Source organism: Saccopteryx leptura, chromosome 1 (assembly GCF_036850995.1).
Source record: "Saccopteryx leptura isolate mSacLep1 chromosome 1, mSacLep1_pri_phased_curated, whole genome shotgun sequence".
NCBI lineage: Eukaryota > Metazoa > Chordata > Mammalia > Chiroptera > Emballonuridae > Saccopteryx > Saccopteryx leptura.
In genome coordinates this window covers 58,867,184-58,885,019 of record NC_089503.1, presented here as the reverse complement: position 1 = coordinate 58,885,019, position 17,836 = coordinate 58,867,184, and the positions used below count along the sequence as shown (strand labels likewise).

Sequence of the window (17,836 nt, the reverse complement as noted above, 5' to 3'; positions counted from 1 at the left end):
AGTGCCACAATGAAAAACTGATAATTGATGCTTCTCATCTCTCTCCGTTCCTGTCTGTCCCTATCATATATCCCTCTCTCTGACTAAAAAAATAAAATAAAAAAATAAAATACCATACAACTGGAATTAACCTTTTTCCAGAAAAGAAAATGTTTTATCAAGGATGCCCCAGAATGCCTATAGAAAGTGGATACTCAGTAAATACATGCATGATGATTTTTTAAAAAAATATTACTAATTCTACTGACCCCATACTTGGTCACTTATGATTCTTATATAGCAGAAGCCTCTCAGTATATTACTGGCATTTAAGAAATTGATTTTTCTTTAATGATTTTTTAAAACAGCTTAAACACCTAGAGTTTTTTCTTTCCTGTCATATATATTTCTGTAAGGTTAGAACTTAGCTTTTTGTAAATAATTTTTTGTCTCATTTTGGGATATCCTGAATTGAGTCCAAGTTAGTGACATTGAACCTTTTTTTTTTTTTTTTGAGAGGTAGGGAGACAGGAACATCGAGCTGCTTCTGTAAGTTCCCTGATTAGAAATCCGAAGCAGCAACCTCCACTCTCCTAGCCGACGCTCCAACCAACTGAGTTATCCAGCCAGGGCTTAATTTTTTTCTTTGTAAAGACAGAGGAAGGGAGAGAGAGTGGAGGTGTAAGGGAAGCTTTTATTTGTTGTTCCACTCAGTTGTACATTCATTGGTTGATTCCCTGTGTATCCTTATCGAGGATCAAACTCGCAACCTTCTCTTTTCCCAGTGGCACTCTTAACTGACTGAGCTAACCGGCCAGGGTCAACACTGAGTCTTTTCATCTAATTGGAATATTTTGAAAGAGCACCAAATTTTAAAAATACATCGGTTAAAACAACAGACAAAATTTTTAGGTCATAGAAAATGGATTAAATTTTTATGTCTGTGTTTTGTGTGTAGTAGTCTTTCACAAAGCAAATTCTTTTTACCCAGGATTTTCAGCTGTTTCTTCACATAGTCCATTTTACAGTGTTTTCTATACAGAAAGATCTTCCATTTGTACTATGTAGCATAAGGTAGGAGAAAGAATGTGAACCTTGAAATCTCAGCTCTGCTACTTATTTGGTGGATGGCAATATGTCATTATTCCCATTATATTTGCATATTTTAGTTGAGTTCTTTTTTTATGTTTGGAGATATTCAGTGGCATTTTTAAAAATCAAGTTGAAGTTTTATCAGATTTTATAATAAATCACTCTGCATATAAATTTAAAATCCCTTTTATATTTCCTTTCTTTCAAGGAAGTGGGTAACTGGTTTCTTTTATTGCCTATTTTTTGAGGATTCGGTGGGCGTAAGTCTTGATAAAAGAACAGTCTTTCTCATATCTGTGAACATCTGCTAAATAGTATTATGGATAGTCATGCCTAAGGAATTAAATGATGATTCAGATGCAAGTGAACCCAAAAAAGCCATCAGCTAAAGCCACTAATATGTCGTACATTCTATGCTTTCTAATATGTTTTCACGCCCATTAGTCATTCTTTCAACTAGAATTTAAAAAAATACCTACTGCATGTCAGATACTAGGATAACAAAGATGAAATATGAGCTTTGTCCTTCAGAGATTTAAAATCTAGAAGGAAAGACAGGAAGGTCAATAGGCCAATACAGTTGATGTAGTTAAAGCTCTGAAAGAAGAAATACAGGGTGCAATTAGAGTATATAGAAATATTTTATTAGATAGGAGGATAATGGAATTGGAGGAATCTGGGAATGAGTTAAAGAAGTTTTCTAAGGAGTTATCAGGGAATGGACCCTGAAAGATGATGGTGTGCTAGACAGATTGGGCTAGGGACAGGGAGGAGAATATTCTAAAGAGAAGCAACATCATTGTGTCCTTTGAACCTCACAGTTAAGCCCCCCTTTTTATTAGAAGAAATCTAAGGATTAGAGAAATTAATATCCTTGAGGTAACAAAGTTGTAACAATGGGGGTATTTAATACTAGAGTGACTTGGCTCAAATTTTGTGCTCTTTCTATAAACACATTAAATATTCTGTTACAGCCCTGGCCAGGTAGCTCAGTTGGTTAGAGTTATCATCCAGATACACCAAGGTTGCCGTGCCGGTTCATTCCCCAGTCAGGGCACATATAAGAATCAACCACCCCCCCCCAAAAAAAAATGTGTTATATTAGGGAATAAGTAGACGTGTGAACAATACCCTCCTTTAACGACCTCATTAGTTAATGTACTTTTCACTAATTAGAACCTATTTTAATTTTTATAGCCTCAAAATGTATAAAGCTTTTTATTCAGTTTTCATAGAAAATAAACCTTTCCTTTGCCTCCTCCACACACAAATAAAGTTCCAAATTTTTTAATTTTTTATTTATTTATTTATTTACAGGGACAGAGAGAGAGTCAGAGAGAGCGATAGGGACAGACAGGAACAGATAGAAATGAGAAGCATCAATCATCAGTTTTTCATTGCGAGACCTTAGTTGTTCATTGATTGCTTTCTCATATGTGCCTTGACCGCGGGCCTTCAGCAGACTGAGTAACCCCTTGCTTGAGCCAGCGACCTTGGGTCCAAGCTGGTGAGCTTTTGCTCAAACCAGGTGAACCCGCACTCAAGCTGGCGACCTCGGGGTCTTGAACCTGGGTCCTCTGTATCCCAGTCCGACGCTCTATCCACTGCGCCACCGCCTGGCCAGGCTAAAGTTCCATATTTTTAAATGGAATTTATTGGGAGTGACATGGGTTAATAAAATTATAAAGGTTTCACTTATACAATTTTATAATACATCCTCTGTGCATTGCACTGTATATATACCCCAAGTCAAATCTCCTTCCATCACCATTTATCCCCCCTTTATCAATTTCTACCAAAAAATTCCACTTCTCAGCTAGCCTATAAAATAACCTTTGACATTTTATTTATTTTTATGACCTAAAATTTATTTTTATGCATCTGAACAGATAGTAGTTTAATAAATATTTCATGTCAGAAGCAAGCTATGAGATCTTGGGAAGATTTTCTGTTATTTCTAAGGAAGAACATTTCAGTTCTCCAATATTTTCAGGTCTCTCTCCCAATCACCGTACCTTTTCCAGCAGTTTTACGTAATTTCTTAAAGCAGAGTTCTGTACCTGTTGATGTTTTTCTGTAGTCCTAGAATCCATTGCAGAATATCAAAACATTTGGGAAAACTTTCCATTCCCCTAGTCTTTAGGTTTATGAGTTATTGTGACTAGTCTCTGATAAAAGAAATACAGCTACTGTTTATTAAAGACTTTGTAAATAGCAGATCAGTCCTAAGCAGTTAGCATAACATAATATGATTTTCTTTAAGCTTCACAATAATCTTAGTCAATTAAATATACTATCATTTTTAAACCCATTTTATAGATGAGAAAACTGAGAGACAGAAAGATTATGTCATCTGAGTGACCTACCTAGAATGTTGAATGCACTTTACATTTTAGTTTTTAACTTTATGCCATCTCAACCTAGTGTTTGGTTTTCAATATGTCATGTATATGGTATGTCTTTATAGCCATAGTAAGACAATCAGTGATAGAAGGTCTCGTACAAACTGCTTTTATAGTGCCTTCCTTTTGTCCTTCCCTTTGTCCTGCAGACAAAGTCCATATCCTTTCCAGGTCTTGTCTGTCTTTCCAATTATATACAACTTCATCCTAATTCTTTTACATATTCTATGTTCTTGGCTGTCAGGACTACCTAACCATTCTTGAATGTGCCTTGTACTTCCCTACCTCCAAACATTTTGTCCAGGCAGTTCTTGCCTCTGAAAAATTTCATACTGCTTTTACCTTATCCTCATCTCTATTGAAATCAGAAATGTACTGACTCTACATTTGGCTAGATGACCAACTATTAAAATTAGTGAGACTAAGACTGAATATCACCATTACAGAATGAATTTCTGGGATATAAGTTTTTATCTAGTGCCACATTGTTAGCTGCCAGATTACTTCTGTAGTCACTATACTTACTGTATATTTGCAATACTAAATAGATGGTTACTTTTAGCTGATGGTGGTGGGGGGCTACAGTTTTTTAGACTTGATTATTTCTATAAAGTATGTTTTACTTCATACTCTGTATTCTTTGTGTCTAGATTAAAGGTGATTTTTAATGGATGCTAGACTTTTATTTTTACTTTTTAGGTGAGAGGAGGGGAGATAGTGAGACAGACTCCTGCATGCACCCTGAAGGATTTACCTGGCAACCCCATCTGGAGCCGATGCTCAAATCAGCTGAACTATTTTTAGTGCCTGGGGCCAACACTTGAACCAGTTGAGCCACTGGCTGCAGGAGGGGAAGAGGGAGAGAAGGGAGAAAGGGAGAGAAGCAGATCGTCATTTCTCCTGTGTGCCCTGATCCAGGATTGAACCTGAGATGTCCATATACTGGGCTGACACTCTATCTAAGGAGCCATCAGCCAGAAAGAAGCTGGGGGAGAGAGACAGAGAGATGGGAACATTGAGCTGTTCCTGTATATGCCCTGACCAGGAATTGAACCGGCAACCATGCTTTGGGACGACACTCCAACCAACTGAGCCATCTGGCAGGGCTGACTTTCTCTTGATGCATAAAATTTTGAGCTGACAAAGTTGGCATTCTTCTTCAATACATTATCTAATGTTAATATACAAAAACTTCAAAAAGATTGGAATTGTCTAACTTTGCATTAAATTTTCGTGAACACTTACTAGCTTTAAAAGGGCATAACATACTCTTTCTAAAGTTATCTAATATAGTCTATCAATCTAGATATGATTTTTGTTTGTTTGTTTGTTGGGTTTTTTTTAGTGAGAGGATGGAAGGCAGAGACAGACTCCTGCATGCACCCCAGCTGGGATCCACCCAGCAAGCCCACTAGGGGACAATGCTTTGCCCATCTTGGGCCATTGTTCTGTTGCAATCAGAGCCTTTTTTTTTTTTAGTGCCTGAAGTGGAAGCTATGGAGCCATCCTCAGCACCGGGGCCAACTCTGTCCAATTGAGCCATGGCTGCAGGAGGGGAGGAGGAGTGAGAGACAAAGAGAGAAGCTTGAGGGGGTGGTGAGGGAGAAGCAGATGGGCGCTTCTCCTGTGTGCCCTGACCAGGAATCAAACCTGGGACTTCCACACACGGGGCAACGCTCTACCACTGAGCAACTGTTATGCATTTATTTTGATTTTATGAATTTTAAGTTATTTTTGTTCATAAAATTAACAGTTTTCACAATCATCAATTATTGCAGCCTTTATTCTTGTATCTAGAATGTTGATCTATATTTGAAACTGAGTATTCATATATTAATCCAAATGGATCCACCTTATATAATTAATGTCATATTGATTATATTTATGGTAATTTACACTACCACTTGATCTTTGATTATGCACAATTTCTGGAATACCAGAAGATGTTAAAACATTCTACAATTTTAAGTCTAATAGCTGCTTTTGGTTGAATATTGAGGCTAATGCCTAATTTTGGTACACCTCTAAAGTGCTTCTAAGCCATATAGAACCAAGGCAGTTATACTTTTTCTCAAGTCTTACCTAATCCTATCTCATTCTATTGCCTGCAGATAAAAATTTGCTCCTTTTCTATACTACTTTTTCCAAGCAGATTACAGCCTCAGTCTTTTCATCTCTGGTCTTTGTCCTTTCTGTTTCCTTCTTGTTTTAATTCAGCAGCATTTATGAAACACTTACAGTTGGAGCACTTTGCACAGTATGTTTTTCAGCCAAGTGAAATTTTAAAAGTGCTTTCAAATCCCAACTTAGATGTTACTACCTAAAGCCGTGATTTAGAAATGGACCTAAAGATTTTTCCCAGTCTTGTGAGGAGGGCTTTCTTTCATCTGTATTCTCATAGGTTTTCTATTCCCTTGGTTGATAGCATTCATCACATTGTAACATAAGGAATTATATGCATCTGTCTCCTTTACCAGACTGTGAGTTCCTTGATTAAAAAAACTTCTTCTTGGTCCTGGCTCGTTGGCTCAGTGGTAGAGTGTCAGCCTGGTGTGTGGATGTCCCGGGTTCAATTCCCAGTCGAAGCACACAGGAGAAGCGACCATCTGCTTCTCCACCCCTCTCCTTCTCCCTTCTCTCTCTCTCTTTCTCCCTCTCCTGCAGCCATGGGTCATTTGGAGCAAGTTGGCACCAGGTGCTGAGGATGGCTCCATGTCCTTGCCTCAGGTGCTAAAATAGCTCGGTTGCCAAGCAATGGAGCAACAACTCCAGATGGGTAGAGCATCACTCCATAGGGGACTTGCTGGGTGGATCCTCGTCGGGGCACAGGCGGGAGTCTGTCTCTCTGCCTCCCTGCTTCTCACTTAAGGGGAAAAAAAACAAAACTACATGTTCTTTATTTCTGTATCCCTAGAGAACCTGAGATGATACCTCAAGTAACCAGGTGCTTAGTATGAGGGAGTTACATCACATGTGAATTTAATTTATAGAAATTTTACACTGCGTGCCTAACAAAAAAAGATATGATTGAAATAATCCATCAATTTTATGTGCCATTCTACTCAGTGAGCCTATGCCTAGGTTTGAACACAAAATAGGTGCGTATCTGCTGTTTCTTGAGTCATTAGTCCTTTTTGTTCCTACATGCTTCTAAAGTGAACATCTCACCAGGCTTGAGTATTTCTCCTTATGAAGATATTTTTCATTACACCATACCTCAAACAAAAGCTATCCACTTCCATTAGTGCACTTTCTAATGACAGGAAAAGCCTGCTGTGTTTAACTTTAGCGGTGGTATGTTTGTCTCTAACAGTGCTATCTTAAAGAATTATCAAGTGTAATTTTGGCTAGACTGATTTTCACTATATATACACTGACTTTAGAACCTGACCCTTCTACCACTGTTAGTTTTACTGAATGAAAAATCTGTTCTTATTCTGAGTTCCTATAGTACTTTGTTTTTATTATTAAAATGACATTTTTGCTGCTTATTTCTTTGCTGTTTGTTCATGTCTGTTCTCACTTGTTGGAAAGCAGAGATCATATCTCTTTGTACTTGGCATACTGCTTTTCATACAGTATTCTATTTATAGACTAAAAAGATGCTTTCTTTATGGTAAGATTTAATTGGAAAATAATCTAGATGCTATACCCTTGGAACACAGCATTCAGTGGTCATCCTCCTTTACTTGATACCATTTGCTAGATCTTTCCTCTCACTTACCACATTTCTGTCTTTTCCACAGCTCTTCCGACGTGTTGCGGCAGCTTTGCCTGGAATGGAAAGCACACAGGACAGAAGCAGAGAAGACAGTATCCTTTGTTTCATGGGAAAATGTTATCACTAGTCTTCACACTACCACTTGGTTGGCTAAGGAATATTATGCCATTGCCTTTTACAGCCAGGAATTGATGGCTTAGGAGCATAGAAGCCCCAAGGTTTTCTGTAGCACATGAGATCTGGTTATCCAAGTACACACTTTGTACCCTGCTGTTCACTACACTTAATTAGTGGAAGAAGTTTTGTTTGCTTGTTGCTTGATTTTTAATGAGCAGGAAATTCTTAGAACCCCATCTTTCTTCTTAATTTGGGTCTTGTGGACTCTGCACATTTTCCCCACAGTATGTATCATGTTTTTTTCACCGTTTTTTTTTTAGCATTCAAGCTTTCTATTCGACACAGGCAGGAAATAACCCAGTCTGGAGTTTTATTGTGGCTTCTGCTTTCAAACATAACATAATGAAACACAATTAGTATTCTTTCAAAGGATTTTGAATTTTGATATTTTTACTATTTGTTGTATATTTTATCTTCTAGTGTTTTTCCCATATGCAGACATTTTTATTAAGCCATAGAATTTATAGCACTTTGTATTCAATTCTTCCCACTTCTAAATGTTTTATGTTTTCTAAGCCTTTATTACTTTTAATAACATAATGTGTTCTACAGAGTTAAGTCCCATCATTTATTAAATTCTCTCCCTGTTGGAACTCTCTTGAGGGCTATTTTCAGATTTTTGTTATAGATAATTCCATAAGGAACATTATCTTTTGTTTTTACTTTTTTAATACAACTTATTGGGGCAACATTGGTTAATAAAGTTATATAGCTTTCAGGTGTATAATTTTATAAATACATCATCTATATATTGTGTGTAAGGAACATCATCTTTATGTGGTTTCTTGCTCCTGTAGAATAATTTCCTTAGGATAGTTTCCCATATAGAGAGGATAACCCTATTCTGACCCTTGCTGCACATAGTAAATAGAAGCAACTTTATTCCATTTGAGCACCTTGTATGGTGAGCTGAGCTAATCTATATGGAAAATAGTGGCTGTTAAATAGGAATGGGAGAGGCTTTCCAGAGGTGTCAGTGTTCAGTAGAATTGGAATTGTACTTTCCAATTTATAGCTCCTTAACTTTTGTTTCAGTGATTGACATAAAACTGGAAAAGCCTCAGGATCAACCAGTCAGTGAAGGAGGCTGTTCCTGCTAATCCTTCTTTGGCATCTTCAGCTTTTCTCCAGAAGCTCACCGCTTTGGCCCCCTTACTCTTTCATTGACTGCAGTGTGAATATTGGCTTGACCCTTTTCCCTTCAGTAATAATGTATTGCAATTCATCATTGCTGCCTGTCTCGTGGGGATGATCTGTTAGCTTCACAAGCACAAAAAGTCAGTGTCTTTATTATTTATATTTTCCAAAAGTTCAAACGATTCCAGCATATTCCAGTGATAACTTTAAAAATTAGATACATTTTAATTTTTTTTTTTTAATTTTTAATGTTATGATAATGTACTTCAAAATGATAGAAATCTCAACAGTATGTGGCTTGGTTAAGGTATGGTTGTTCCCAGCAGCATTTGCCTACCTACTTGGTCCTGCTTTTTTCACCTCTTCCTTACCCCATTCCTTAGTCTTACTCTCCCTCCTTCACGACAGACAAGAGGTGGCAAAGCAGCAGTCAGACCAAGCCCATTGGAATTATCCTTCATAGGTCTTGGGTCAAGATGTCCAAAATTATTCTTGAGCACTGATGAAAATTATAGACCTTATTTGAGGCCAAAACTCAACTATCATGGTAGACAGTACTTGAATAAGAAAAATGTTCAATGCATCTTTAAAATGAGTCCTAATGAACATAGTACTTACAAGTGATTAACACAAAATGTATTTCTGACCAAAACAAGTAACCCTTTCTATATTAAACTCTTGGAGAGAATAGTGGAAGTGCTCCAGACAGGTTTTTAATATTTAATTCTTCTAATGAACTCTCTCCTAAGATGTTTAAATTGTCAACATAGAGTTATTATGTTTTTTTTTAACTTTTTTAAGCAATAGATTTCTCCTGGGTTTTTGTTTGTTTTTAATGCTATGCAGGCAAGGCACTGTAGAAATCAAATGCCTTTAAGAAGAACTGTTGGAAGAATTTAAATTTCCCATCTTGATTGAAACTACTGTGCCCAGTAGAAACAATGATATCTAAAGCTTACCAACAAAAGAATCCTCAACAAAATCGCAAATACTTTGCCCAGGACATTTGAGGTCAAGTTGAAAACAGCAAGTTTTCTTATAGGCCCCTAGAGGCAGCTCCGAAAAGCATATATAGAAGAGGCTAAAGAGAAAATGGAAATAAAACTCAATATTATACAGAATTATGCCTTATTTTTTAGCTTTTTTTAAATGTTGGGTCTTTCAGGATGGTTTTACTTTTTATTAGATCTGTATAGTTTGGTTAATTAACTAGTAATTTAGTTTTATATTTAAGCTATAATCTTTTTTCTTTGGTGATATTTATTTCTTGGCCTTTTTTAAAACTACTTTTAATTTTTAGGTGTTTTGTTTAGTCAATTTAGAGCTTCATCACCATCGCAATATGTATTTCCCTTAAAACACTGCAAACAAATATACTAGGAGTGTACCACTTTAATCTTTACTAGTTATTGTGAGATTGCTGTGTAAGTTAATAAACACATTTGTAAATACATTATTTGCAGGAAGAAAATTTCTGAGTTACAGCTCAAGAAAAGCCTGCTGAGTTATGTTGTAATCATTACTTAACACAGTATAAAGATGAAAAGACAACAAAAATATCTTCATAATTCCTCATCCCCTCATTGCAACAAAACCCTTAACTGGGAGAACCTTATTCCCCTCTCTTTCCTCTTCTTCCTCCTTTTCCCATTTATTATCACCTTCTAATATTCACAGAGCACTTGGAAATGGGTCTGAATAGAGAAATGTTTTAAGATAATCATTAGCCCATATACCAGTAACTTATACTCAAAGATGGGATGGAACTGTAAAGTGCTTTTATAATACAATATTATTGTCAAAGACAAGGGTTACTCTTTTGTTTTATTTTGACATGGCATGTCCTGAAATAAATATCAATTCAATATGGCAAATGAGTCATATTCTTTATTTGGAAAGAGGCATGATTTCCGACATAGGGTTATTGACTTACCACATTGTCGCATTTGATTCTTCTTATGTATCTTTAAGACACAGTAGTAACCAGTTATGCTGCTTTTATTGGTATTTTTATTTAGCTTGAGGTTCTTCAGCTGAAGCAGTGAAGTGTGTTCATAGACCAGATTTCTTTGTGACAGAGACAGAGAGAGGGACAGATAGAGACAGACAGGAAGGGAGAGAGATGAGAAGCATCAGTTCTTCATTGCAGCATCTTAGTTGTTTATTGATTGCTTTCTCATATGTGCCTTGACCAGGGGCTACAGCAGAGTGAGTGACCCCTTGTTCAAGCCAGTGACCTTGGGCTTCAAGCCAGCAACTGTGCGGTCATGTCTATGATGCCACGCTCAAGCCAGCCAGCCTGTGCTCAATCTGGATGAGCCCACACTCAAGCTGGTGACCTTGGGGTTTCAAACCTGGGTTCTCTGCATCCCAGTTCAACACTCTATCCACTGCGCCATAGCCTAGTCAGGCTAGACCAGATTTTTATTTTAATAACAATTTTGCTGCCAAAAGTATATAAATAGAACACAAAACAATTACTGACTTGTTTTCCATTCCTGCCAAGGTGGTAAATTAGCATGTTCTTACTTCCTCTGTAGAACTATAAAGGCGACTGTAGGATCCAGAAAAAAAAATTTTTTTAATTATTTTTCATTTTTTAAAAAATTTTTTTTTCATTTTTCCGAAGCTGGAAACGGGGAGGCAGTCAGACAGACTCCCACATGCGCCTGACCAGGATCCACCCAGCATGCCCACCAAGGGATGATCCTCTGCCCCTCTGGGGCGTTGCTCTGTTGCATCCAGAGCCATTCTAGCGCCTGAGGCAGAGGCCACAGAGCCATCCTCAGCGCCCGGGCCATCTTTGCTCCATTGGAACCTTGGCTGCGGGAGGGGAAGAGAGAGACAGAGAGGAAGGAGAGGGGGAGAGGTAGAGAAGCAGATGGGCGCTTCTCCTGTGTGCCCTGGCCGGGAATCGAACCCAGGACTCCTGCACGCCAGGCCGACGCTGTACCACTGAGCCAACCAGCCAGGGCCAAAAAAAAATTTTTTTTAAGAGAAACTCTGGGGGAGTCAGAAGACTTTCCAGCAATGGGGAGGCAGAGTGGCTGCAACTTGAAAAATAGGGCCACTGGTGGGCACAATAATAGGATGTATTAGGAAAAGTATATAGTTTAAGTTCTGCTTTTGTGTCCTTACTCCTACCCCACCTTTGCCTTGGGATAAAAGCATTAAACTGCTACCCTTCCATCAAATCCAGTCTGCTGCTTGTTTTTTAAATTAAGTTTTATTGGAACTCAGCCATACTCTTTCACTATAAAGGCAGAGCTGAGTAGTTGTGACAGAACTTATAGCCCAAAAAGCTATAAATATTTACCATCTGCCCTTTCACAGAAAGATGGGTTGACCATCTTGGGTTGTACCAAGATGGGTTGTACCCTGCCTTAGTACAAACCATAACTATCCCCTTTACTATAGAAACTAATCCACAGGCCAGACTACTGGCTTAGGTGTCCACAGGGGGAATATTAGAACAGTATAAAATCCCAGATAAGTGAGGAGTTGATGAAATGACCTGCCTGCCTTTGGCCTGTAGTACTCTTACCTTTACCCTTTCAAAACATCCATTAGTGTAGTGCCTCCTGTGAGAACTACTTCCTAAATTGGGTTTAAAGGCTTCTTTCTCTTAGCATAACATTTTCAGTGTTTATCCATGTAGTATACCATGTATCAGAATGTCATTCCTTTTTATGGCTGAATAGTATTCCATTATACATATAAACCACATTTTGTGTATTCATTCAAATGGACATTGACCTTTTTTTAACCTTTTGGCTATTTTAAGTAATACTGCTATGAACTTTGGTATACAGTGTCTGGCTGAGTTACTGTTTTCAGTTCTTTTGTAGTATATATGTAAGAGTGGAATTGCTGGATTATATGATAATTTTATGTTCAACCTTTGAAGACATGCCAAACTATTTTTTTTTTGAGAGAGACAGAAAGGGAGACAGGAATGGAGAGAGATGAGAAACATCAACTTGTGGTTGCATCACTTTTTTTAGTGTTCATTGACTGTTTATCATATGTGCCTTGACTGGGGAGCTCAAGCTGAGCCAATGACCCCTTGCTCAAGACAGCAACCTTGGGCCTAAGCCAGCAGCTAAGAGATCATGTCAGTGATCCAGCACTCAAGCCAGATGAGCCCAGGCCAAGCCAGCGTCCTTGAGGTTTCATACCTGGGACCTCAGCATCCCAGGTTCACGCTCTCTACTTCACCACCATTGGTTAGGTGACATGCCAGGCTTCTTTTTATAGCATCTGTGTACATTCCCACCAGCAATGTATGAGGGTTCCACTTTCTTCACATCCCCATTAATGCATATTATGTTCTCATTTTTTAGTATTAGCCACCTTAATGCATGTGTTACAGTATCTATCTCATTGTGGTTTTGATTTTTGCATTTCCCTAATGACTCATGATGTTGAGCCTCCTGCTTACTGGCCATTTGTATATCTCCTTTGGAGAGTTGTCTGTTTATATCCTTTACCCATTTTGTTTGTTTATAAGTGAGAGGAGGGGAGATAGTGAAACAGGCTTCCGCATGCACCCCAACTGGGATCCACCTGGCAACCCCTGTCTGAGGTCAGCTTCTCCAATCAACTGAGCTCTTTTTAGCACCTGAGGCTGACATTCTGAGACCAACTGAGCTATCCTCAGGGCCTGAGGCCAATACTCAAACCAATCAAGCCACTGGCTGTGGGAGAAGCAGGAAAAGAGGGGGAGGGAGAGAAAAGCAAATGGTTGCTTCTCTTCTGTGCGAACCTGGAATGTCTGTACGCTGGGCCAGCGCTCTATCCAGTGAGCCAAAAGGCCAGCGCCTCCTTTATGCATTTTTAAGTTGGACTTTTTATTTTGTTGAGTTATAGTTTTTTAAATATTCTAGATATTACTCTTTTAAGAGATATATGGATTTACAAATATTTCCTTATATTCTGTGGGTTGTCTTTTTACTCTCTTAACTGTGTCCTTGAATTTACAAAAGCTTTAAATTTTGATGAAATCATTATTTATTTTTATTTGCCTGTGTTTTTGGTGTCATATGCAAGAAATCATTGCCAAATCCAATGTCATGAAGATTTTTTCTCTGTTTTATTTTAAGAGTTTTATGATTTTAATTCTTAACTTTTGGTCTTTGATCCATTCTGAGTTAATTTTGTATCTGTTATAAGGTAAGGGTCCAACTTCATTCTTTTACATGTGGATATTTACTTTAGTTTTCCCGGCAACATTTGTTGAAAAAACTGTTCTTTCCTCCCCATTGAATTGTATTGGCACCTTTGTTGAAAAGCAGTTGATGACCATATATGTGAGGGTTTATTTCTGAGTTGCTATTCTATTAGTTTGTATATCTGTCTTTGTGCCAGTACCACATTGTTTTGTTTTGTTTTGTTTTGTTTTGTTTTAGAGAGAGAGGGACAGACAAGAACAGACAGGCAGAAAGGGAGAGAGATGAGAAGCATCAGTTCTTTGTTGTGGCACCTTAGTTGTTCATTGATTGCTTTCTCATATGTGCCTTGACCAGGGGGCTATAGCAGAGCAAGTGACCCCTTGCTCAAGCCAGTGACCTTGGGCTCAAAATAGCAACCTTAATCTTCAAGCCAGCGACCACGGGGGTTTTGTCTGTGATCCCACGCACAAGTTGGCGACCCCGTGCTCAAGCTGGATGAGCTTGCGCGCAAACTGGTGACCTCAGGGCTTCAAACCTGGGTCCTCTGTGTCCCAGACTGATGCTCCATCCACTACACCACCGTCTGGTCAGGCAGTACCACACTGTTGTGATTACTGTAGCTTTGTACAGGCAAACCTTGTTTTATTGTACATGGCAGATAATGCGTTTTTACAAATTGAATGTTTTTGGCAACCCTGCATCGAACAAGCCTAGCAGCCTCAGTTTTTCAAAAGCATTTGCTCACTTTGTGTCTCTGTCATATTTTGGTAATTCTTTATAATACTTCAAAATTTTTTATTACTGCATTTGCAATGGTGATCTGTAATCAGTGATCTTTAATGTTACAGTTGTATTGCTTTGTGGTACCACAAACCATGCTTATTATAAGATGGCAACTTAATCTTTTAATGGTGTGGGTGTTCTGACTGCTCCACTGATTGGCCATTCCCCCATCTCTCTCCCTCTTCTTGGGCCTGCCTATCCCCTGAGACAGTAATATTGAAATTAAGTCAGTTAATAACTACAATGGCCTCTTAAGAGAAAGGAAGAGTTGCATTGTCTCTCACTTTCAGTCAAATGCTAGGTTAAACTTAGTGAGGAAAACATGTAAAAAGCAGAGGGCCACAAGTTAGGCAAGTTATGCGTGCAAAGGAAAAGTCCCTGAAGAAATTAAAAGTGCTACTCCAGTGAACACACAAATGACAAGAAAGTAAAACAGCCTTATTGCTGATATGGAGAACGTTTTACCCTGCTCCAGAGCAAGGCCCTAACACTCTTCAATTCTGTGAAGACACTACAAAAGAAAAGTTTGGAGCTAGCAGAGGTTAGTTCATGAGGTTTAAGGAAAGAAGCTGTCTCTACAACATAAAAGTGCATGGTTGAAGCAGCCAGTGCTGATGTAGAAGCTGCAGGAAATTACCTGGAAGATCTAAGATAATGAAGGCGGCTACACTAAACAGATTTTTAATGTAGACGAAAGTCTTCTTTTGGAAGAAGATGCCATCTAGGACTTGTGCAGCTGGAGGGGAGAAGTCAATGCCTGGCTTCAAAGGACAGGCAGACTCTCGTTAGGGTCTAATGCAGCTGCTGACTTTAAGTTGAAGCCATTGCTCATTTACCATCCAAAAATCCTAGAATCCTTAATAATTATACCAAATCTACTCCTTAGAGTAGATTTACAGCTTTAAATCTCTTATAGCACTGCTACCATATTACTGATGTGTTGACCCTTTCTTGATGAAATGTCGCTTTTTCTAATAATTTTTGTCATGAAGCCTGTTTTGTCGTGAAGCCTGTCATGATCCTATGGTCACTGACTTGAGCCTGAAGGTAACTGGCTTGAAGCTCAAGGTTGCTGGCTTGAGCAAGGGGTCACTGGCTTGACTCGAGTCCCCCACTCCCTCCTCAAGGCGTGTCTGAGAAGCAATCAATGAACAACTAAAGTGATATAACTATGAGTTGATGTTTCTCATCTCTCGCCCTCCCCGCCCCCCAGCTAAAAGTAAAAAAAGATAGACTGTCAAGATGAACAAACAAGATTCAACTATATGCTGTGTACAAAAGACATTCTTAAATTGATTTTAGTGAGAAAGGAAGGCAGAGAGAGAAATATCAATTTTGTTGTTCCACTTATTCATGCATTTATTGGTTGATTCTTATATGTGCCCTGACTGGGGATTGAACCTGCAACCTTGGCCTATTGGGACCAGGCTCTAACCAACTGAGCTACCCAGCCAGGGCTCCAAACGACATTCTTTAAAATACAAAAATGGGGGGGGGGGGAGCTCTCCCTCTCAGGAGCATGTCCATACTTTCTTCCCTCTCAGGTATGTATCTCAAACTCTAAGAGTCCCCATGAGACTTGCAACAAGGGGAGCAATAGGCAGTGGCAGCTTGTCCTGGGCTAACTCCCTGAACCTGTCTCCAACGCCCCCTTTTCTCTGACTTTTCAGTGAGCTAAGAGCAACCTCACTTGGCTAACTTCTGTCTCTGTGACTTTCATTTCTCATCCAAATCAGCCATGCCTAGGATCTTTCCTGTTGCTTCTTCTATCTTAACTAAGCCCTTCCTTGTTTCACTGTCCCCAGCTTTAATAAACATACTCTCAAAATAAAAATAAATAAACACAAAAAGTAGGTTTAAAGCAGAATAGGAAAAGATACTCCATAAGCATCATGCACTGGTCAGATAGCTAAGTTGGTTAGTGCATTGTCCCAGAGCACAGAGGTTGCTGGTTTGATACCCAATCAGGGCACACACAGGAACAGATGTTCCTATCTCTCCTGCTCTCTCCCTTCCTCTCTCTAAAATATTAATAAAACAAAACATTCAAAATTATAAAAGAAAGAGTAAGCATTAGAAAGTTGGAGTAGTTGCAGGGGAGGAGACTAAAGAGGAACAAATATATGGTGACAGAAAATGATTTGATTTTGGGTGATTGGCACATGACACAATCGACAGTTCAAATGCTATAGAGATGTTTACCTGAAATCTATCTACTTTTATTGATCAATGTCACCCTGTTAAATTTAATTTTATAAATAAAATTTAAAACATTGGAGTAGTCAGCCCTGGCCGGTTGGCTCAGCGGTAGAGCGTCGGCCTGGCGTGCAGAAGTCCCGGGTTCGATTCCCGGCCAGGGCACACAGGAGAAGCGCCCATCTGCTTCTCCACCCCTCCCCCTCTCCTTTCTCTCTGTCTCTCTCTTCCCCTCCCGCAGCCAAGGCTCCATTGGAGCAAGGATGGCCCAGGCGCTGGGGATGGCTCCTTGGTCTCTGCCCCAGGCGCTAGAGCAGGGGTCCCCAAACTTTTTACACAGGGGGCCAGTTCACCGTCCCTCAGACCGTTGGAGGGCCGGACTACAAAAAAAACTATGAACAAATCCCTATGCACACTGCACATATCTTATTTTAAAGTAAAAAAAACAAAACGGGAAGAAATACAATATTTAAAATAACAAACAAGGCCCTGGCCAGTTGGCTCACCGGTAGAGCATCGGCCTGGCATGCGGGGGACCTGGGTTTGATTCCCGGCCAGGGCACATAGGAGAAGCGCCCATTTGCTTCTCCACACCCCCCCCCTTCCTCTCTGTCTCTCTCTTCCCCTCCTGCAGCGAAGGCTCCATTGGAGCAAAGATGGCCCAGGCGCTGGGGATGGCTCCTTGGCCTCTGCCCCAGGCACTAGAGTGGCTCTGGTCTCGGCAGAGCGACGCCCCAGAGGGGCAGAGCATCGCCCCCTGGTGGGCAGAGCGTTGCCTCTGGTGGGCGTGCCAGGTGGATCCCGGTCGGGCGCATGCGGGAGTCTGTCTCTCCCCGTTTCCAGCTTCAGAAAAATACAAAAAAATAAAATAAAATAACAAGTAAATTTAAATCAACAAACTGACCAGTATTTCAATGGGAACTATGCTCCTCCACTGACCACCTATGAAAGAGGTGCCCCTTCCGGAAGTGCGGCGGGAGCCAGATAAATGGCCTCAGGGGGCCGCAGTTTGGGGACCCCTGCGCTAGAGTGGCTCTGGTCACAACAGAGCGATGCCCCGGAGGGGCAGAGCATCGCCCCCTGGTGGGCATGCTGGGTGGATCCCGGTCTGGCGCATGCAGGAGTCTGTCTGACTGTCTCTCCCCATTTCTAGCTTCAGAAAAATACAAAAAAAAAAA

General features: G+C 39.6%; 2 protein-coding genes across 3 annotated transcripts in view; one reads left to right on the top strand and one right to left on the bottom strand.

Moving 5' to 3' along the window:
* Positions 1–10,382, top strand: part of RAB6A (RAB6A, member RAS oncogene family) — an 80,825-nt gene extending 70,443 nt beyond the window's left edge. For both annotated transcript variants that reach the window (XM_066368468.1, XM_066368461.1), the window contains exons 7-8: positions 7,220–7,286; positions 8,407–10,382. In XM_066368468.1, coding sequence (XP_066224565.1) covers positions 7,220–7,286; positions 8,407–8,471 — 132 coding nt within the window. In that variant the 3' untranslated portion in view covers positions 8,472–10,382. The remainder of the gene's footprint in view (positions 1–7,219; positions 7,287–8,406) is intronic.
* The window catches only part of MRPL48 (mitochondrial ribosomal protein L48), a 358,297-nt gene that overhangs the window by 177,251 nt on the left and 163,210 nt on the right, over positions 1–17,836 (bottom strand). The window lies entirely within an intron of this gene.